Raw genomic sequence first — 21,827 nt, forward strand, 5'->3', positions numbered from 1 at the left:
TGGGGCCGGCTTTGGGGGCCAGAGGAGAGGACGACTGGCTGTGGGGGTGGGGAGGACAGGACGGGCGGGCCACTCCCCCTCCTCGGGCCGAGACACGAGGGGAGGGCTAACGGCTGCTGCGTGTGGCGGGAGGAAGGCGGAGCTACTCCTGGCGGAGGCGCGGGTCGATGGGGAGGACTCCCGGGCGCGGGTGCGGTAGGCGTTGGGGGAGCTCCCGCCGGGGCGTGGGGTGGGGTGGGGGGCAGGATGCTCGTGGCAGGAAGGGGGCTCCGGCTCCAGGGTGGGCGGGGGCAAGACGGGTGGGCTCTGCGTCTGGGGTGCGAGAGGCGAGAGCCCCTGGCACTGAGGGTGCTCGGGGGAGGACTCCCCGGTATAGGGAGGTGAGAGAGGCAGTCTGATCTGTACACATGGGGGGGCGCCCGGCTTCCAGGGCCCAGAGCGGAGCGCCACCAGCTAGTTGCTGGGGGAGGGTGTATGGGGGGATGTGGTCGGGGGGGGGGGGGAGCGTAGGGGCGGAGCTGCCTGGCCACGAGGGGCATAAGTGATGCTGAGAGGGGGAGGCGCTGGGGCTGCTGTGATCTGGTGGAGGCTGTTGGCCATGGCAGATGGATTTGTGGGGGTCCAGGGAGGGGCTCTGGCCCACTGCATGAGGCATCGAGAAGCTCCAGGTCGCACTGGAGGCCATAGGGCGCGATGAGCACTTGCAGTACTTCCTCACATTCTGGCCTCGTAGAGACTGGGGAGCGGGTATAAGGGGTGGTGTCTCAGGTGGGCGGAGGGAAGGATCCCAGGTCCTGCGTGGAATCAAGGTGAGGGCCCTGAGGGAGTACTGAAGGGAACCAGGGCCCCAGAACACAGTGGGCCCTGGATGGCGATGGCGGGGCATAACCCCATGCAGCAGTTTCTGACGTCCGGCTCTCAGAGCGACTGGGCACCTGCTATAAGGGGCGGCGCCTAAGGTGGGAAGAGGGGAGAATCCCAGGTCCTGCGTGGAGTCAAGGTGAGGCCCCTGAGGGAAGACTGAGGGGACCCTGGGCCCCAAACACAGGGGACCGCACAGATTCCCATCCCTGCAGTCGGCCCTGGGAGGCCCCGGGGCAGGATGAGCACACGCATTGTTTCTTCATTTCCCCATCAGGTCTGAGAGACCCTGGGGACTTGGTATAAAGGACGGGGCCTCAGATCGATAGAGGGGAGAGTCCAGGTGCTGCCAGAGTGAGGGCGAGGCCCCTGAGGGACAACTGAGGGGAGCCCACAGAAACCCATCCGTGTGGTCAGCCCTGGGCAACACCGGGGCGGGATGACCCCAGGCAGCATTTCCTGACATCCGGGTCCCAGAGAGAGTGGGGACTTGGGGTAAGAGGCAGGGCCTCAGGTGGGCAAAGGGGGGGATCCCAGGTCCTGCCGGGGGTCAAGGTGAGGACCCTGAGGGAGGACAGAGGGGACCCTGGACCCCAGAACAGAGGGGACCTCAGAGGAGCTCGCCCATGCTGTCAGCCCTGGGAGGTCCCTGGCAGGGCTGACGGGACGTTGCAGGCTCTCACCTCTGCCACGTGGTTGGGGATGGAGTCGTCTAGGGATGCGAGGACTTTGGTCTGAGGGGAAACATCAGTCAGCAGAGGGAGGAGTTCCAGGATCTGCCAGGTGTCAAGGTGTGGACCCCGAGAGAGGACGGAGGAGAGCCCAATCACCGGAACAAAGGGGGGCCCACAGAGTCCGGCCCACCCCTCCTACCAGCATCGAGGGGCCCAGAGCTGTGCCACAATCTACACCCGAGGTGCGCCCTCCATTCCTCTTACAGGGGCTCCAGGAACCGGGAGGCGAAGGCCCAGGTCTGAGGCACGTGTCCTCAGGCCACAGAGCAGAGGAGGCCCAGGCAGCGCCAGGAGTCAAGGTGAGTTGCGTGCCCTGAGTGTGTACTCAGGGGCTCCCCGTCCCAGAACAGAGGGGACCCCACAAGGCCCAAGTCACCGCACCTCCCCACACCCCTCTCAGCCCCGGTCGGTACCTGGGGCTGTGCTGGCTGCATCCTGAGGAGCCACCTCGCTTCCTTCTTCAGGTTGGCAGGGGACAGGCCACCCAGGAGGAGTGCCCCTGTGAGGCCCGAGGGCACCCCTCAAGGCGAGCCCTGTAAGTGGCCTTTGTCAGAGCTGCCCAGGGTGCGTTTCTCCGCCGAGGCCGCTCACACCCCCTCTCTCCCCCAGGTCCGTGGTCCGTATCTGTCACCCCTGCCCAGACTCCCGTTGGCGGCCCGACCCCAGTCATCAGGCCCCTGGTCGAGATGAGTGAGCTGCGCCAGCCTGAGGCAGACCTTCAGGACCCAGTCCAGGCCCAGGGCCCGGTGGAGGTGCAGCTGTGCGGGGCTGAGGGGGAGGAGGCCACATCCCCCTCGTCCTCCTCCTCCCCCGTCGCCCCCTCCTTCTCTGCCTATGCCGAGTCCTTGCCCCAGGAGGCACTTACTGTGCTGATGGCTGACCTGGTGGCGTTCCTGCTCCTCAAGTATCGCACCAAGGAGCCGATCTCCAAGGCGGAGATGCTGCATATGGTCCTCCGTGACCATCGGGACCACTTCCCCGTGGTCTTCAGCCAAGCTTGCGAGTGCATGCAGCTGGTGTTTGGCGTGGACGTGAAGGAGGTGGACCCCCGTGAGTGCACCTACGTCCTGGTCCCCACCCTGGGCCTCACCTGTGATGCAGTGCTGAGCGATGGGCAGAGCATGCCCAAGGCCGGCCTCCTGGTGATGCTCCTGTGCCTGATCACCCTGTACGGTGACCGCGCCCCTGAGGAGGAGGTCTGGGAAGCACTTAGCGTGATGGGGGTGTGTGCCGGGAGGGAGCATTGCATCTATGGGGAGCCCAGGGAGCTCCTCACCAAAGTGTGGGTCCAGGAGGGCTACGTGGAGTACCGGCAGGTGCCCCACAGCGACCCCGCCCGCTACGAGTTCCTGTGGGGTCCCCGGGCCTACGCGGAGACCAGCAAGTGTCAGGTCCTGGAGCATCTGCCCAGGGTCAATACCTTGGATCCCACGTCCTTCCCATCCCTGTGTGCAGAGGCTGTGAGCGATGTGGAAGAGGGGGCCTGAGCCAGAGCAGCAGCCAGGCTCCTTCCAGGCCCACGTCCAGCAGCTTCTCCCGTGGGGCAGGAAGGGAGGCTGATCCTTCACTCTGAGTTTGAAGAGGGAGCGGTCACCCTTCTAAGCAGTGAGGGCCCAGGCCAGTTGGGGAAACTCGGTGTGCAGCTCTTTGGGTTCCTGTTGTGTATGTTGACATGGAATTTCATCTCTGTTTTCTTTAGGAAATTTTCAAATATTGTTCCATTTAAAAGAAGGCTTAATAAGGTTCAGTGTCTAAGTTTGTGAATGACATTAACCACACATATATTTGTACTAATCCAGTTCAAGAACAAGAGTTTTGCTGTTCTGTAAGAGAGGTTGGGAAATATCCCAGTTCATTTTGTGACCGTGTACAAGATAACAGGGAATAGGAGTTAGAACTCTTTTGGAAATGTGGAAGTACTTAGCAGTAATATAGATGGGGGAAGAATTAGAAAAATAAAAGTAATTATAGTTCCAGTTCTTGCTTCTTCCCTGTCTTGTTTGTCATTCTATAAAACTAACTATCTCTGTTTAGTTGGATTTGCATGGGTATTTTAAGAAAGTAGGAGAAGATTAATCTGCGTCAATAAGCCCCCTGCCCACTGGCTTGTTTATTCCGCACACCTCCACGGAGCCTCTGCTCTCCGGAAGGGCCTGTGTTAGTAGCGGGAACGCTAGGAAAAGCAGGACACACCCACACCTAGGGGGATGGTCTAGGAGCCGCAGTCACATGAGGAAGGTGGTGAGACGTCCCCCAGGTCCCACAGAACAAGTCAACATGGGACGAGGCGGTGGGGCTCCAGGAGCGAGCCCTGGAGTGTAAGTGCCCCGAGCCAGGGCAGTTTGGGCCTTTGGGAAGCGGGGCTTCCTTCTGTGGGAGGTGATGGTGATGAAGCTGGGTGGTGGCAGCAGCCAGACCTGCAGGCGGTGTGTCTTGGGTTTGAGGGGAAAGTCTGAAATGCGACATGGCTGTGAGATGTCCTTTTGGATCAGGGATAAAGGCGAGAGGACTCCCGTCCTGGGGCAGGAAGGAAGGGGCGCCGGCTCTTGTCGCATTGCGGTGGCCACACTGAAGTGCAGGTGTTTTATCCCCACCATCTGCAAGGATTTCCAGAGAAATGAGGATCTTGTGCTTTGAAGTACTGCTCCGTATTCCCTGGGCTGGCCCTGCTCTCCCTGCCCTGGGAGAGCCAGTTACCAACTATATTGAAACGACTATTTTAGTCACCTGGAGTTTACTTTGGCCACCTGTGAGCAAGGTCTAGATTTCACTGGGATGAAACGGATGAAAATAGGTGGTTTGAACGAAGAGAGGCTGCCAAAGTGGAAAGGAGTCGCTGTGTGACTGGAATCCTGGGAGCTTTGCGTGAGCTGCGCCCAGCTGGGGAAAACACCACCCCTCCCTCCCCGCCGACAGACACACACACACATCCAAATTGAATAATGTATCCTCCAGGAGTAAAACACACAGAGCAGCAATTTTGGCTGGTTTTCTATTCCGTTTCCTATGGAGCTGCAAATTCTCTGAGATGTCATGAAAAGAAAAGAATTTCCAGAGGAGAGAGGGACAGAGTCTGGGATCAGAATAATACTAGAAATAAGTCCTAGCCACTAAAGAAGCAATGTCCGCCAGTGTCCCCGGGTTCAGGCAGGTTCAGAAATGTGGCGGCATCAGAGACCCACAGGTTCGGGCTGTGACCTGGCATCGAAAGGAAGGAGCAACTTCTGGGCCTAATGAGGTTGTGAGGTCACTGCAGTGGGAGGTGCAGACGGCGCCGGGGGCTAAAGAGGCAGCCCTCCCTGCTGAGCGCCGCAGAGCAACGTGAACATTACCTGTGATCCTGGATTTGAAGCACCTGCCGCATAGCAGGTGGGCACTTGGAAAAGGAGGAGAATTTCAAGGCCAATGTGACCTGCTCAGACACTCCTGCCGGAAAAGAAGGGGATTTTGTCATCACAAATGGTAAGCGCTGCTTCTGTTGAGCCTCTACTAGGCAGTGTGGACTTGGAGAGACGTCAGGTGCTCGTCCCCATCTTGTCTTCCTCTCCTCCCCGCACAAATGGGGACACAGCACTGCCAGTCCTCTTTCCTTAGGAGGGGTCATGTGATGACCTTTTGCCACTGAATTCTGAGCAGAAGCATTTTGTCACGGCCATCTGTGTAGAAGGCACAGCGGGGCCGGGGGTTAATCCTCAAGCCGTGACAACACAGACACAGACCACTGTGTTTCCTCTCCCAGGGTCTTCACTCCTGCACCTTTGACCCTTAGATGTGAGATGCCAGACTCTGTGCCTTTAAGGCCCTGGGCAGGGTTGGAGGTGTTCCAGAGAGAGGCTGCCCCACAGGGAGCCCGCGGAGGGAATTCCCCCAAGCCACCCGCACCCTTAGGTCCCTGAGCTGCACCCATCCGTCCCCGCGGGGCTGTGCTGAGTCTCTGTCAGGAGGGCAGCCGCCAGCTGCCGAACGGCCCTGTTGGGGTCGGGGGCGTCCTCGTGGGGCCCAGCCCCGAGTCCCCCTCGGGGGTGACCCTGCTGCCCACAGCGCCCACTCTCTCCGGAACCTGGCCTCGGTCTGCCCAGCCTGGCTTTTGCCCTGCCTGTCCCCCCACTCAGAGCCGCTTAGGCCCCGGTCCTGATGACCTCATGCATGTATGTTTATCTGAAAGTGCCAGAGAAGCATCCCCTCCCACCAATATCATGCTTCGGGTGGAGCTGGCAGGACGTGATGTAGCCACTCGGCGAGTGTCTTCGTGGTTGGTAAATGATAATCATGGCCGCGTGGATGTGGGGCGAATCTCTGTGCTTCCGAGTTATTTTGAAATCGTTCCCTACGTAATGCCCAAATGTTTGAGTACACTGATGGCCTTCTGAATGTGACCGTGAGGTTTTGGTTTTTGAGCCTGAGTGTGAGAGGCAGAGGGGCGTCTTGTGAGCCACGCGCAGAGCCGGCTAGGACTGTGGTGTCCCCGATCAGGGTGTCTGAGCAGAGGGGCAGGCTGTAGCAGATGGCAGGTGTGGTCCCCAGGACGCTCCCCCAGGCCCCAGCCACCCGCAGACCCGCATGAGGACTTGGAAAGGAGCCAGGCAGGAGAGGGCTTTGGGGTCCCGGTGATGCAGGCTGTGAAGAGGGTCAGCCGCCCCAGAGAGGGGGAAGGGGCAGCGCCCACCAGATCCCATGTGACCTGCCCTGGGCTGGCCGGGGGTGGCCGCTGGGAGCAGGCGCCTCTGCCGGTGAGCTGCAGCCCTGGACCCCAGCAGGAAATGGGTGCTCCAGGACCAGACCCCCGTGGGGCACTCCCGGGGGAAAGCAGGGATTCCTAGTGCCCGTTCGTGCAGTGAACTGACTGATGGGGGACAGTGCTAGCCCAGGCACGGCCGCGGCAGGCAGGGCAGCAGCGGCCGGGACACGCCAAGAGCACCCCAGGGACATTCCGGGAGGCACTTTTCAGGGGGGCAGCAGCACCCTCCCCAGTAGACTCTGGACGAGCACACACCACCCCGGCACCCAGCCAGTCCTGACCAGGGCGCGGCAGAGCACACGGGAGCTCCCTGCCCATCAGCGGGAAGGTCTGACGTCCTCTACGTGCCCTGAGCCTGCCCTGTGAGGGGCTTGTGTGAGTTGTCTCAGCCGTGGCCCTGTTTCCCGAGAAGCCCCCGTTCCCGGGCCCCAGCTAAAGTCTGCTCTGAGCTCCAGCCCCCTTGGCAAAGCGCTGACCTCCTGCCTGCCTCTCGCCTACCCTCCTCTGTGGCAAACATCGCCGGCTGCTGCTTGAGGGGCCTTCGTGAGCAAGTAAGGGGTCCCGGGCCTTTGCCTGTCCTTGGTCCCTGAGCTGGGGCTGGGCACAGGGACGGGGCTGGGCACAGGGATAGGGCTGGGATGGTGGCGGGATGCAGGGTGTGAAGCCAAGGGACATTCACAAGACAGCAGCAGGGTGCAAAGCCACGTGCGCTCAAGCATCCAGAAGGAGGTGCATCCACAGGGCCCTGAAGGGCACAGACACTCACGCCCGTGAGGACACTGTGAGAGTCCACCAGCCCGGCGGTCCCCGTGCTTTGAAGGCAGGCTTGCCGCCTGCCTGACAGCCAGTCTGCCGGGGGAAGTGAGCCTGCAGGAGAAGGTGGGGCCACCACGCCGCCGGGAGAGAAGGGAGCAGAGTGGGCAGTGGAAGGAGAGAGCAGGGCCCGAGCCTGCGCAGAAGAGCCGCCTTCAGAGGGCCGTGCCTCGGACCCCCACGTCCAGATGAAACCTTCTCCATCCTCACGCCCTCTGTGCTAGATCCCACCTCTCCTCCAGGGTCTCATCTTCATTTCAGGGGAGGCGGCGTCTTGACAGGGTTTAGGAGAGTCCCCGTGGGCAGGGTCCGGCGTCAGGCTCTCAGTGTCCTCATCTGTAGAATGGAGAGTGTAACAGTACAACTTCTGAGCCTTGATATGAGATTGTGTTTGGTTTCTGGAGCCGCCCAACAAGGTACCACAAATTGAAGCCGCCAGTGGGGTTGCGACTTCTCTCCCTTTTCTGAAGGCTCAAGTGAAAAACATCACGGTGCTGGCAGGGCCGTGCTTCCTCTGATGGCTCTGGAGGAGGGTTTTTCTTCTTTCTTCCATCTCGTGATGTCCCCAAGTGTTCCCTGGTTTGTGGCTGGATTACTCCAGTCTCTGCCTTCATTTTCACATGGCTGTCTCCCCTCTGGTCATGCCTACGGCCAATTTGCCCGCTTCTTTTAAGGATACTGGTCATATGGGATTAGGCCCAGTCTAATGACCTCATCTTTTTTTTTTTTTTAACATCTTTATTGGAGTATAATTGCTTTACAATGCTGTGTTAGTTTTTGCTGTATAACAAAGTGAATCAGTTACACATATACATATATCCCCATATCCCCTCCCTCTTGCGTCTCCCTCCCACCCCTCTAGGTGGTCACAAAGCACCGAGCTGATCTCCCTGTGCTATGCGGCTGCTTCCCACTAGCTATCTATTTTACATTTGGTAGTGTATATATGTCCATGCCACTCTCTCACTTCGTCCCAGGTTACACTTCCCTCTCCCTGTGTCCTCAAGTCCATTCTCTACGTCTGCATCTTTATTCCTGACCGGCCCCCTAGGTTCTTCAGAACCTTTTTTTTTTTTTTTTAGATTCCATATATATGTGTTAGCGTACGGTATTTGTTTTTTTCTTTCTGACTTACTTCACTCTGTATGACAGACTCTAGGTCCATCCACCTCACTACATATAACTCAATTTCGTTTCTTTTTATGGCTGAGTAATATTCCATCATATATATGTGCCACATCTTCTTTATCCATTCATCTGTCGATGGACACTTAGGTTGCTTCCATGTCCTGGCGATTGTAAATAGTGCTGCAATGAACATTGTGGTACGTGTCTCTTTCTGAATTATGGTTTTCTCAGGGTATATGCCCAGTAGTGGGATTGTTGTAATGACCTCATCTTAACTCGACTACATCTGCAAAGGCCCTATTTCCCAATAAGTTCCCCTCGCAGGTACTGGGGATGAGGGTTTCAGCATATCTTTTGGGGGGCATAATTTAACCCCTAACAAATATGCCACAAGGTGTCACCTGCATATGAAGTGCCTGACCCAGTGTAGGTGCTCAATGCCAAGGGGCTATTATTACTGCGTATCCAAGATCTACCTTTCCCCAGGCTGTAGCCCTGGCCCCCATCATGAAACGTGTACTCTTGGGACACGTCCCTGCGGGACACTCCAGGATGGAAGAAGTGCACCTCTGGAAGCAGACACTCCTTTTGCCCCTTATTGGAGGCGACCGTCAGGTGTGGGTGACGTCTTGCCTCAGGGTCATGGCAGCTAAGAGGCCCAAAGCACCCCCCCAACCCCGCTGACTTATCTGGAGGCATTTCCAGGATGCAGCGTCTTTAGCAGCAGCCTCTGTGTGGGCACACACCACGCAGTTCCCAAACCAATCTTACCCAGAGTGGGGAAGGTTAGACAGGAGCCCTGGCTTGAGGACTCTCAGTCAAGGTCCCGCTCCTCGAGAAGCCCCTGTGTTTCCCCACGCACACCTAATGGTTTGCTCTGAACTCCCGTTTCCTTGGCAACAAGCTGACTCTTGCCTGGGTCTTGACAGACCTCTTGAAGTAACACTGGCAGACAGCCTAAAGCCATTCTTGAGCAAGTACGGGGTTCCAGGTCTACACCTGGCCTCATTAGGGGGCTCCTGCCGTAGTCCAGGCAAACATCTATGAGGCTGGATCAAGGCAGTGACTGCGGGGCTTGAGGAGAAAGTGCATTCCAGATATGTTTATGCAGTGGAAGAGGCCGGGCTTGTGTATCATACGGGCTTGGAGGTTAAGGGAGAGGGAAAGCTGAATTTAGGAAGGTTTGTTTCACACTTACAGGCTCTGTGTGCTTGTGTTTGGTTTCCTTTCTATTTCCTTTTCTAACATACCCATCACCTTTTGTCCAAAGTTTCCTTTTGTCCTTTTTATTTTGAAAACGTCAATAGACTTTATTTATTTGACCTTTTCCTTTAAGATTTGAAAACATTTTGTGAAAATAGCAGAATTCTTACACGCCCCTCACCCGTTCCCTCTATTGCTATCATTTTACATTAATATGATGGACTTATTACAATTAATGAGCAGGTATTGATGCATTATTATCAACTAAAGCCCATACTTTACTCAGATTTCTGTAGTTTTTACCTAAATGTCCTTTTCCCACTCCAGGAATCCAGCCAGGAAACCACATGACATTTAGTTGTAATGTCTCCTTGGCCTCCTCTTAGCTTTAACAGTTTCTTTGTTTTTGATGATCTTGACAGTTTTGAGGAGCACTCGTTAGATATTTTGTACCACGTCCCTCAGCTGGGATTTGTCTGCTGTTTCACTCATGATTCGTCTGGGGTTATGGGTGTGGGGAGGAGGCTTACAGATGTACAATCCCATTCTCATCACACCATGCCAAGCGCGCACACACCATTAGCACCACTGAGCACTGATGACGTTCACCTTGAGCATCCGGCGGAGGTAGTGCTTGTCAGGTGTCTACCCTGTAAGGTGACTGTTTTGTGCCCCCTTTTCATACTGTCCTCTTTGGAAGAAAGTCACTGCGTGTGGTCCACACCTCAGGGGTGAGGAGTTGTGCTGCACTTTCTTCAAGTGCAAGTACCTGTATAAACTGGAAGTTTTCTCTATGGGAGGTGTGTCTATTCTTCCTTATTTACGTAATTAAGAAATCATTTATTTTTCTCAGTATGGACTCATGGTATTTGTATGACACTTTGGGGTAAAATCCAATACAACTTTATATATGTTTATTTTCAAATTGTTGTAGGATTGGCCCTCGGTGCTCTTCCTGTTAGCTCCCTTCGTACATACCTTTGTCATCCCCCTGGAAATATTGCTCTTTTTTTTTTTTTTTTTGAGCACTTTATTTTCACACACTACAAGATGCCCCAGGCTCATTTTGCATATTTCCTGTCCCAATTCTAGAATCATCAATTTCTCCATGGAGCCCTTGTTCCTTTTATGGTAAAATGCTATGAAAAAACTAGATCTGGGCACTACGTGTGCTCATTGCTACTGGGGTGTCATGGCTTCTAGGACCCCTTGGCTGACAGAGCAAAGAATTATATGTGTGCTTACTACTCTTTATTTATATATCTCTAAATATTTTATATGTAATCATCTGCATACATATTAAGCTAAACAAGAGTGCTTACTGATGTCTCCAACTCTGATCCACTATCACATAAATCATTATTGCCTCCTCTGCTTGCTTCTCTGCAAATTTCCACTCAATAGTGAAAAACCTTGAGATTGATAAATTGTGTGTTAGTGTCCCATTGTCTCTACTGAGCAGCCCCCAGGACCTGGTTATCTCTGGAGGAACTGCTAAAATTGAATTTATAGGCCTGCAAAGCAGCAGCTCCAGGACTCCCTGGGACCTCATCAACGTGGTGCCTACCTTCAAGGCTCTGGACTCTGAGAAGCCTGCCTGGTCTCTGTCTGTGAAGCTCTTGACAGGGCAACAGTGTCTGTTATTCAGGTGTCTGAACTGACAATCTAACCCTTCATGCCTGTTTGGGTTGAAGCCACCTGTAGCTAAGCTTGGGCTGCTCAATCTGTCCACAGGAAAGTATCTCTTTTCTCTTTACATTCTTTTTAAAATTATTCTTTTCCATTGTGGTTTATCACAGGATATTGAATATAGTTCCCTGTGCTATACAGTAGGACCTTGTTGTTTATCCATCCTATACATACTAGTTTGCATCTGCTAATCCCAAACTCCCAATCCTTCCCTCCCCCACCCCTCTCCCCCTTGGCAACCACAAGTCTGTTCTCTATGTCTGTGAGAGTCTCTCTCTGTTTCATAAAAGTTCATTTGTGTCACATTTTAGATTCCACATATAAGTGATATCCTATGGTATCTGTCTTTCTCCGTCTGACTTACTTCACTTAGTATGATAATCTCTAGGTCCATCCATGTTGCTGCAAATGGCATTATTTAATTCTTTTTTATGGCTAAGTAGTAGTCCATTGCATATATGTACCACATCTTCTTTATCTATTCACCTGTCGATGGACGTTTAGCTTGCTTCCATGTCTTGGCTATTGTGAATAGTGCTGCTATGAATATAGGGGTGCATGTATCTTTTGGAATTAGAGTTTTGTCCAGATATATGCCCAGGAGTGGGACTGCTGGTTCATATGGAAACTCTATGTTTAGTTTTTTGAGGAACCTCCATACTGTTTTCCATAGTGGCTGCACCAACTGACATTCCCACCTACAGTGTAGCAGGGTTCCCTTTCGCCACACCCTCTCCAGCCTTTGTTATTTGTAGACTTCTTAATGATGGCCATTCTGACCAGCGTGAGGTGGTACTTCATCGTAGTTTTAATTTGTATTTCTCTAAGAATTAGTGATGTTGAGCATCTTTTCATCTGCTTTTTGGCCATCTGTATGTCCAGGACAGGCTCCACGGTGATACTGTCCAGATAAGAGCCCCGAGCTCAGCGGGAGGAGAGAGCACACACACCAGTCCACCAGAACCAGAAGACTGGGGGCTCCCTTCTTTGCACTTTGGCGGCAGGTAGAGCAGGCCCCCTGAGACGGGCACACTGGGCGGTGCAGGAGAGGAGCGCCGTCACCCCGGGCGCTGACCTGCAGGTGCCGCCCGGCCCGGGCTGCTCGCGCTTACATCCCGAGGCCCGCTGGTGCACGCTCAGCCCCTTTCTAGGCTTCATTGACTGGGGCACGCCTTCACTTTTAAGGAGCAGGTTGCTCTCCTCTTGGTCGTGGACTTCCGTAGGCCTCCTGACCTGGGACCACAGGGAGATGCTCCTATTTAAAAACCACTTTCCCGTTCACCTCAGCCCGTGGGGAACTTGCTTCCATGTAACTCTACAGAGAAAGGGGAGATTGTGCGGACTGTAATATCAAGCTATCTGCTTTTCACAAAGGAACCTTTTGATTTACGAAGTCTAGGCTGCCTGGCGTCAGTAAGAGAGCAGCGGCGTACCTCACGCCAGCGCTGAGTCCCTCTAGACTTTGCACCGCATGTCTGCGCACTGGCGTTGGCTGAGCTCCCGCCCTCCTGGGCTGGGTAGAGGCAGCTGCCCAAGCTCCCGCAGGAGTAAAGGGGACGCGAGAAGGGGCTTCACAGGCTGACCTGTGACAGCCACATAGAGTCGCCGAACCACTCGTGCCCGGGCCACCAGAGGAGAGGCCAGGCTGGTCCCGAGCCCTGGGCTTGACTTCTGTTCCCAGGGCGTCCCAGGCGACAGTGTCTAGGACAGTGGAAAGGCTTCTCAACCGGAAAGGGTGGCTCAGAGAGAGAGAGGGCTGCGTCACAAGTGCTCCAGACTCTGTAAGGGTGACCCTGGAGGCCGAAACGGGCAGAGCCAGGTGAGTCTGGCGATCGATGGCGGACTCACTTGCCACCAGCTCTGCCCGAGGCTCCTTCAGCCCAGTGGTCAGCCCGGGGCTGCCCGTCCACCAGCCGCGGCCTCGTCGCCCTCGCTGCCGGCTGTCCCGATACCAGCCGCGGCAGGGCCCCGAGGGCTCAGCACCACGCGGGCACACACGTGACTGAGCCAGCTCGCACTGGTCAACGACGTACATTCTGGAAATGTGCTGGGTCCCAGCTTCGGGGGTGGGGGGCGGGCGTCCTGAGCCTGCGTCCCCACGAAGACAGTGAGCAGGGTCAGCGCCCAGTGATGTGTGCAGAGCACTGAAGGCCAGGGCGCGCCCCCAGCTCACAGCTGCTGCCTCCACGTGTGGGGGATGGGCTGGGGGACCTGGCCAGGCCTCTGTGGCTGTCACAGCGATAGGGCGACATCCCCTCCCAAACACTGCTAAGGAGGCGGCGGGAGCGGGAATTGCCTGGAGTTCCAGGGGTTAGGACTCGACGCGTTCACTGTGGTGGCCCGGGTTCAATCCCTGGTCGGGGAACTAAGATCCCCCAAGCCTTGTGGGGTGGCCAAAACACAAAAAAGGAAAAACAAGGAGGGTTGGGGGAGGAGGGGAAGTAGACCCAAGGTACCAGGAATGATCCAACCACCAGCAGCCAGAGGAGCCCCGGGTCTGCCCGGGTGAGGGGTGGTCCCATCTGCCGCTCCTGTCTGTCACAATCCAACAGCTAGTGGATGTCAGGGGGGTCTCTTGAGCAACCCAACAGCAGTGCCCCAAAATGAACGATGCAAAAATGGACAGAAGGGAAGGAAGAAACAGGTGTACAATAGAAGTGGGAGACTTCAGTTCCCCCTGTGATGGATTCAAATGGATCCCCTAGCTCCCACCCCAACCATTAAATCCACCTGTTGCAGTGCTAATCCCAAGGTGAATGTATTTGGAGATAGCACCCTTGCGGAAGTCAGTAAGGTTAAATGAGGTCATAAGGGTGGGACCCTAGTCCGACAAGAGTGGTGTCCTTTGGAAAATAAGAAGAGACAGGGAAGATCTCCCTCCCTCCCTCACCCTCTCTTCCTCCCTCCCACCCTCCCTCTCTCTCTCCATCCCTCCCTCCCCCTCTGCCCCCTCTCTCCCTCCCTCCCCCTCTCTCCCTCCCTCCCTCTCTCTCTCTCTCTCCCCCTACCTTCCTCCCCCTCTCTCTTTCCCTCCCTCGCCCCGCTCCCTTTCTCTCTCTCTCTCCCTTCCCTCTCTCCCTCCCTCCCCCCGTTCTCTCTTGCCCTCCTTCCCTCTCCCTTACTCTCCCTCTCTCTCTCTCCCTCACTCCCTACCGGTCTCTCTCTCCCTCTCCCCCCTTCTCTCTCTCTCCCCTATTCTCTCTCCCTCCCTCACCCCCCCTGTCTTGCTTTCACTCTCTCCCTCCCTCCCCCTATCTCTCTTCCTCCCTACCACCCCCATCTCTCTCCCTCCCTCCCTCCCTCTCCCTCTTGCTTTCTCTCTCTCCCTCCCTCCCTCCCTCTTCCCTCTCTCCCTCCCCCCCTCCTTCCTTCCCTCTCTCTCTCTCTCTCTCTTCCTCCCTCCCTTCCTCCCCCGACCTGTGCACAGAAGCAGCCAAGTGAGGGACCAAGAGAAAACCGGCTGTCTGCGAGCCAGGAGGAGAGGCCTTCCCTTACCTGAAACCCAACTTTCCAGCAAGTAGATGTTGGACTTCTGGCCACCAGGAGTGGGACCAGTACATTTCTGTAGTTTGAGCCACCCACTCTGTGGGACTTTGCTATGGCAGCTGTAAGCAGACTAACACAGCCTGCTTTCATTATGGGTACAACAACCAGCCAGCACCGCAGTAAGGGAATCACAGATTTGAACAGCCCTGTACAAAGACTAGATCTCATGACATGTGTAGACTATTAGCCCCAAGAGCAGAATACACACGTGCTCGTCAAGTGTACCTAGAACGTTCTCCAGGATAGTCCACACGTTAGGCGACAAAGCATCCCTCAGTAAACTTAAGGGGATACAAGCAAAAGGACTGAAATCATACAAAGTATGTTCTCTGGCCAAAATAGAGTGAAATTAGACATAATAACAGAAGGAAATGTGGGAAATCTGCAAATAGAGGGAAATTGAGCCATGCGTCCCCAAATAACAGCATTAGTCTGGGACGATGCCAAATGCAACAGCACAGGATGAGGGGCTGAAACAGCAGACACAGATTCTCACGGTGGTGGGGACCGGGAGGCCGAGAGGGAGGGTCCAGCAGGGGTGGCTTGTACTGCGGCTGGTCTCCTTGGTTGCAGGTGGCCGTGCTCTTACCGCCCCTCACATGGTCACCCTCTGTGCATGCACCCCCAGCCCCTGCCTTCGCTCCTTGCATGTGCTGATCTGCTCTTCCCTCAAGGGCACCAGCCATCTTGCTTTAGACCTCATCCCAATGGCCTCATGTCAACCTAAGAACCACTAACTCCCGTCACAGTGACATTGTGAGGTTCTAGGGGTTAGGGCTTCAACATGCAAATTTTGGGGGGACGCAGTTCAGTCCGTAACAATAGCCCAGGGAACACACAAGACATCACAAGGGAAATTAGAAAATACTTTGAAATGAAGAAAACACATACCAAAGCCCCCAGGACTTATGGCACGTGGTCAAAGAGGCACTTGGGACTTAAAGCTGCAAACACCTGTGTTCAAATGGAAGCAACACCTCAAATCAATAGCCTCACCTTGAACAGGGACAAGCGAGAAAAAGAGTAAGGCGAATCCAAGCATTCTGATAACAAACTTTCACGAGAAAAGAAAAACTGCACTAATCCACGTATGCGGGGATCAGAAGACATGTACTGGTTTGGAATCTTTACAACATGGGGGAGGGTGCATCTTTCTTACCCACTCAGTAACAAGAGCTACATCCACCGACCACTTCATTTGGCCCAGGCTTTTTACAAACAGGTCACATCATGGGGAAACCCACACCAATGCTTTTGACTTGTACTATTACGAGGCCCATTTTACAGATGGAGAAATCGAGGCATAGGGAGTCTCCATGATTTGATCAGCTTATAACTAGAAGGACTCTTACTCAAGCTGAGCTTCGTGTACATGCAAAGCCCCGTCCCACACTGGCCTGACTTGTCTCCCCAACAGTCAAGGGGGATTCAGCTGTCCTCCACAGGGTCCTACTACCTGATGCCTCAGGCCACATAATGGAGAAAACACAGGGAAGCCAGGCATTAGTGCCCATGAGAGCCTGACACTGGATTCCACCCACGTGCCCTCCCCAGCCCCATCAGGTCACCATCTCTCGTGAAATGGACACGAGGGCCAGGGAGGAGGGTGAGGGTCTAGGACTGAGGGCGTGAGGATGGAGAAGGGTCCTGGACGTGGGGGTCCGAGGCACGGCCCTCTGAAGGTGGCTCTTCTGCGCAGGCTCGGACCCTGCTCTCTCCTTCCACTGCCCACTCTGCTCCCTTCTCTCCCAGCGGCGTGGTGGCCCCACCTTCTCCTGCAGGCTCACTTCCCCAGGCAGACTGGCTGTCAGGCAGGTGGCAAGCCTGCATTCAAAGCACGGGGACCGTGGGGCTGGAGGACTCTCAGCATCACCATGGGGCATGAGTGTCTGTGCCCTTCAGGGCCCTGTGGATGACTTCAGTCTGGGTACTGGAACATACATGACCTGTTCCCTATACATACATGTGGTATGTCGATGCATGTGTATATAGGCACATATATTCTACACACGTTATATATATATATAGGACACACACTACACTGCACAGACATGTAAAATGTATTACTCACTCTGAATGAGGATGAAAAAGTGACAATCACGTAACTCCAACAGGTAATACGATCTAATCATCAAAGCAAGCGTTTCCCTAAATCACCTGCCACTGCTAAGGCCTCTTCAGCTAAAACTAAACGTTTCTTAAAGCAGGTTGCCAAAGTCTGGAGGCTGGTGAGGAGCCCCGAGGGGATGGTGTGCAGTTCTCTGTGCTCCCCCCGCGGTCATGGGCGCAGCAGCCCCCCATCCAGCATCTGTGCTGGGACTGCAGCCTTTCTCTCCTCTTCCTGCCCCCAGACCTCATCCCTGTGCGGATCACAGAGGGATTGTCTTCAGCGTCCATTTCTTCCCGTAGAAGCCCTTCTCGAGGCCCAAGAGTGCTCACTTTTGGAACACCTGCGTGTGTCCTTTTCCCATCGCCTTCCCAGACCGTCGGATTCAGCCTCCCTGGAGGCTGCCTCGAAAGCCCTGTTTCCTTTCCGCAGTGGGGGGGTTTGGCTTCTGCTGCCCCCGATCGTGGCCTCCCACGTCCACCTTGGGTCTCCGTGGGTACTTGCCCTTTGAAGGACTTGATTTGGGGCTTCAGCGTGTAGCCTGTCCCATTGAAAGCGAGCATTTCACTGGTGCGCTCCCAGGCCAGCCCTGCTCTCCTTCCCCACGCCCGCCCCTGCCCGCCCTCCACCTCCACTCCCGGGGCCCTGTCCCGCTGTTACCTTGAGGATACATAGAATGATTTTGTTTGCTTTCAGCTTAGACGCTTTTGAACGGGCCTAAGTGACACGGACTCACTCCCAAGGAAATTTCCTACTTGCCGACCTAGACGTGACCGGAGGAAGCCCCCGTCCACGTGCATTGGGAAATAGATGAGGGTCTGGGTGTCAGACGCACCGAAACCCGATTGAGAGTCGTCCGTCTTCACCGCATGTGGGAGGATAGGATGGTGGGTTTGGTGATGCGCGTTCTCTGGCCGTTGTGGGCGACTTTGTCCTTCATAGTCACTGTGGAGGGGACAGAGTGGCACCTTGGAAAGGCCCGTCTGCGAGGATCCGAGGTCCCTGTCCCAGCTCTGCCACTAAGCAGGGTCATCTGCCCTCTGTGAGCGCCACTGCCCTATTTCTGAAAGGGGAGAGCTAAGAGGGTGTGGAAGAGGACCTCCCGAGGTGCCTTTCAGCCTAAGGACTGGCATCCTGGATGGAGCTCCCAGGCCTAGATTCGGGCCTGCTCCCTGGTCTTTGTGCTTCTAAAGTGGTTTACAAAGCATTCTTTCAGGTCAGTTCCTCCTGTAGGGACATGACCTCGGAGGCTGCGAATTTCGGTGGAGGCCATCAGAAGGGGCCCGAAGGCTGGGGCCTCCTTGGGCGGGCCTGCCTGTGTGGCCTTGCCTGCTGCCCCCCTCCTCGGGCCCTCCCTCGCCCCCTGGGTCCCGTAGGAGCTGCCTCCTTCCTGGTCCCCCTCCCTCCCAGGTGCCAGCCAGGCCCCGGCAGTGGGTTTGTGTGGCACCGTGGGGGTCTTTGTCAGGCGGGTCTCGGGACCCTTCAGTTGGGCAGGCACAAGCCCTGGTGACGTCCAAGGCCTGCCTTTCCCAGCCTCGCCCTGCGGCCCCTGCCCTTGGCTTCCGCGCCCTGATGCCCCCAGCCCAGAGGCCCTCCAGCCGCTCCCCTCCCTCGCTGCCGCCAGGGTCTCGGGGTGTCTGCCAGCGTTAACTTCCCTCCAGTATCTGAGGAGCTCCTGGAGGGGCCTTATCCCAGTAGGCACTGGGGTCTTACAGTCAGTCCCAGGCAGTCTCAGTCCCTCCCTCCCCGTGGCTCAGCCATGAGCAGCTCAGCAGGCCGGGCTCCCGTTGGGCAGGAGGGCCCCAGGGCAGGAACAGGGACGGGGCGCCGTCACGCGGGAAGGTGGCGGCACTGGACAGAAATGCCGGCACCTGGCAGTGGCGGATCTCAGCAAACCACAGACAAGCCCCACACTGCCTCTGCTTCTCCTTGGCACCTTCCTTTCTTGGGCCTGCTTTTTGTCAACTGAAAGACACCGTGTAGCACTGAGAAGAGCAATGAGTCGCCAGTCAGAAGGTCGGCCACGGGCCGGGGGTGGGTGGGCACAGCGTGGGCTCGAGAGGAATTCAGACCAGGGCTCTGGTCCCCACCCCGTCACTTAGCAGCACGTGATCCTGGGAAGATTCCCAAGCCCCGTGGCCTCAGGTTCTTCACCTGTGAAGCGAGTGGGTGTGACGAGCCGTGTCTTATAGGGCTGCAGGGATGCGTGTGAGCTTCGTAAAGCAGCTCACAGGACCTGGCGTCTGTGGGAACGTTGATGATTGGCACTTATTTCTCATATTGTTTGGATCACAGACCCTTCCCCTCTCTCCTCTGGCCTTTGGTTGGGCGGTTTCTTGTCCCGGTCATGTCAGAGAATATGCAGCTCAATAGGATGTGGAAAAGCTAATCAGCCAAACAAGATGTTTCATAAGGAAAACTAAGTAAATTTTCCCAAATAGAGGATGTGTTAAATTCGGGTGCGGAGGAGTGTTCCCAGCGGGATACAACACGAAGCTCCAGAAAATAGAATCAAGGAACAAGGCTTTGCATCCCTCCCAGATGCTCTTCCATCCAAACCATTCCTTTGCTTCATTTCAGCCCCACCAGACATCGAGTCCTTGATTACAATTGCCAAATTACAGTCACGATAATGATTAAAGCTAATTAACACCTTGGGTTCTGGTTCCCCCCCCCGAACAGGGAAAAGAGGGCCTTTCCCGGACTTCTGGGCATCACGTCAAGGGAGTGTGACCGCATTTCTCCAGATGTTGCATATATAACACCTACTTCTTCACTATGGTCAACAGCAATGCGACAAGAGCCAGGACCCCTTCCTTCCTGCCCGAGTATGAGATTTCTCTCGGGTTTATCCGTGATCCAGAAGGACACCTCACAGCAATGTCGCATTTCAGACTTTCCCCCCAAACCCAAGACACACCCTCTGCAGGTCTGGCTGCTGCCACCACCCAGCTTCATCACCATCACCTCCCACAGAAGGAAGCCCCGCTTCCCAAAGGCCCAAACTGCCCTGGCTCGGGGCACTTACACTCCAGGGCTCGCTCCTGGAGCCCCACCGCCTCGTCCCATGTTGACTTGTTCTGTGGGACTTGGGGGACGTCTCACCACCTTCCTCATGTGACTGCGGCTCCTAGACCATCCCCCTAGGTGTGGGTGTGTCCTGCTTTTCCTAGCCTTCCCACTACTAACACAGGCCCTTCCGGAGAGCAGAGGCTCCGTGGAGGTCTGCCGAATAAATAAGCCGGAGAGCAGGGGGCTTACTTACTCAAATCAAGTTTTTCATACTTTCGTAAATCACCGTGCAAGTCCAACTAAACAGAGATAGCTTAGTTTTACAGAATGACAGACAAGGAGGATAAGAAGCAAAAACTCACTACGATTACTTTTATTTTTCTAATTCTTCCCCCATCTATATTACTGCTAAGTACTTTCACATTTCCAGAGCAGTTCTGATTCCGATTCCATGTTATCTGCTTCAGGGTCACAAAATGAAATGGGAGATTTCCCAATCTCTTTTACAAAACAGCAAAACTCTTGTTCTTAAACTGGGTAATTATAAACACATTCTAATCAATGTCATTCACAAAGTTAGACACTGAAGCTTGTTTAGTCTTCCATCAAAAGGAATAACATTTGAAAAATTCCTAAAGAAAACAGATGATATTCCATGTCATCATACACAACAGGAACCCAAAGATGCTACACACCATGTTCCCCCCACTCGCAGGGGCCCTCACTACTTGGAAACTCGACCGCTCTCTCTTCAAACTCAGAGTGAAGGACCAACCTCACTTCCTACCAGTGAACTTGGGCCTGGAAGGAGCCTGGCTGCTGCTCTGGCTCAGGCCCCCTCTTCCACATCACTCACACCCTCTGCAGACAGGGATGAGAAGGACGTGGGATCCAAGGTATTGACCCTGAGCAGATGCTCCAGGACCTGCCACTTGCTGGTCTCCGCGTGGGCCCGGGGACCCCACAGGAACTCGTAGCGGGCGGGGTCGCAGTGGGGCACCTGCCGGTACTCCACATAGCCCTCCTGCACCCACATTTTGGTGAGGAGCTCCCTGGGCTCCCCATAGATGCAGTGCTGCTTCCCTGCATACACCCCCATGATGCTCAGCAATTCCCAGACCTCCTCCTCAGGGGCGCGGTCACCGTACACGGTGATCAGGCACAGAATCAGCACCAGGAGGCCGGCCTTGGGCATGCTCTGCCCATCGCTCAGCACTGCATCACAGGTGAGGCCCAGGGTGGGGACCAGGACGTAGGTGCACTCGCGGGGGTCCACCTCCTTCACGTCCACGCCAAACACCAGCTGCATGCACTCGCAAGCTTGGCTGAAGACCACGGGGAAGTGGTCCCGATGGTCACGGAGGACCATATGCAGCATCTCCACCTTGGAGATCGGCTCCTTGGTGCGATACTTGAGGAGCAGGAACGCCACCAGGTCAGCCTTCAGCACAGTAAGTGCCTCCTGGGGCAAGGACTCGGCATAGGCGGAGAAGGAGGGGGCGACGGGGGAGGAGGAGGACGAGGGGGATGCGGCCTCCTCCCCCGCAGCCCCGAACAGCTGCGCCTCCACCGGGCCCTGGGCCTGGACTGGGTCCTGAAGGTCTGCCTCAGGCTGGCGCAGCTCACTCATCTCGACCAGGGGCCTGATGACTGGGGTCGGGGCGCCGACGGAAGTCTGGGCAGGGGTGACAGGTAGGGACCACGGACCTGGGGGAGAGACGGGGTGTGAGCGGCCTCGGCGGAGAAACACTCCCTGGGCAGCTCTGACAAAGGCCACTTACAGGGCTCGCCTGGAGGGGTGCCCTCGGGCCTCACAGGGGCGCTCCTCCTGGGCGGCCTGTCCCCTGCCAACCTGAAGAAGGAAGCGAGCTGGCTCCTCAGGGTGCAGCCAGCGCAGCCCCAGGTACCGACCGGGGCTGAGAGGGGTGTGGGGAGGTGCGGTGACTTGGGCCTTGTGGGGTCCCCTCTGTTCTGGGACGGGGAGCCCCTGGGTACA

The 21,827-nt window shown here is 55.7% G+C and overlaps 3 protein-coding genes across 3 annotated transcripts in view; 1 reads left to right on the top strand and 2 right to left on the bottom strand.

The window, feature by feature from the left end:
* TEX28 (testis expressed 28) overlaps positions 1-21,827 on the bottom strand; it is a 69,256-nt gene that overhangs the window by 26,347 nt on the left and 21,082 nt on the right.
* On the top strand, positions 2,282-3,082 carry LOC133082310 (melanoma-associated antigen 10-like). Its single transcript, XM_061178856.1, has one exon. The coding sequence runs from the start codon at positions 2,282-2,284 to the stop codon at positions 3,080-3,082; it is 801 nt and encodes a 266-aa protein (XP_061034839.1).
* On the bottom strand, positions 20,661-21,461 carry LOC133082438 (melanoma-associated antigen 10-like). Its single transcript, XM_061179033.1, has one exon. The coding sequence runs from the start codon at positions 21,459-21,461 to the stop codon at positions 20,661-20,663; it is 801 nt and encodes a 266-aa protein (XP_061035016.1).

This window comes from Eubalaena glacialis, chromosome X, assembly GCF_028564815.1.
Source record: "Eubalaena glacialis isolate mEubGla1 chromosome X, mEubGla1.1.hap2.+ XY, whole genome shotgun sequence".
NCBI lineage: Eukaryota > Metazoa > Chordata > Mammalia > Artiodactyla > Balaenidae > Eubalaena > Eubalaena glacialis.

Excerpts from the sequence above, each read along its gene's own strand:
- LOC133082310 (XM_061178856.1), top strand. The coding sequence starts at position 2,282 with ATGAGTGAGCTGCGCCAGCCTGAGGCAGACCTTCAGGACCCAGTCCAG.
- LOC133082438 (XM_061179033.1), bottom strand. The coding sequence starts at position 21,461 with ATGAGTGAGCTGCGCCAGCCTGAGGCAGACCTTCAGGACCCAGTCCAG.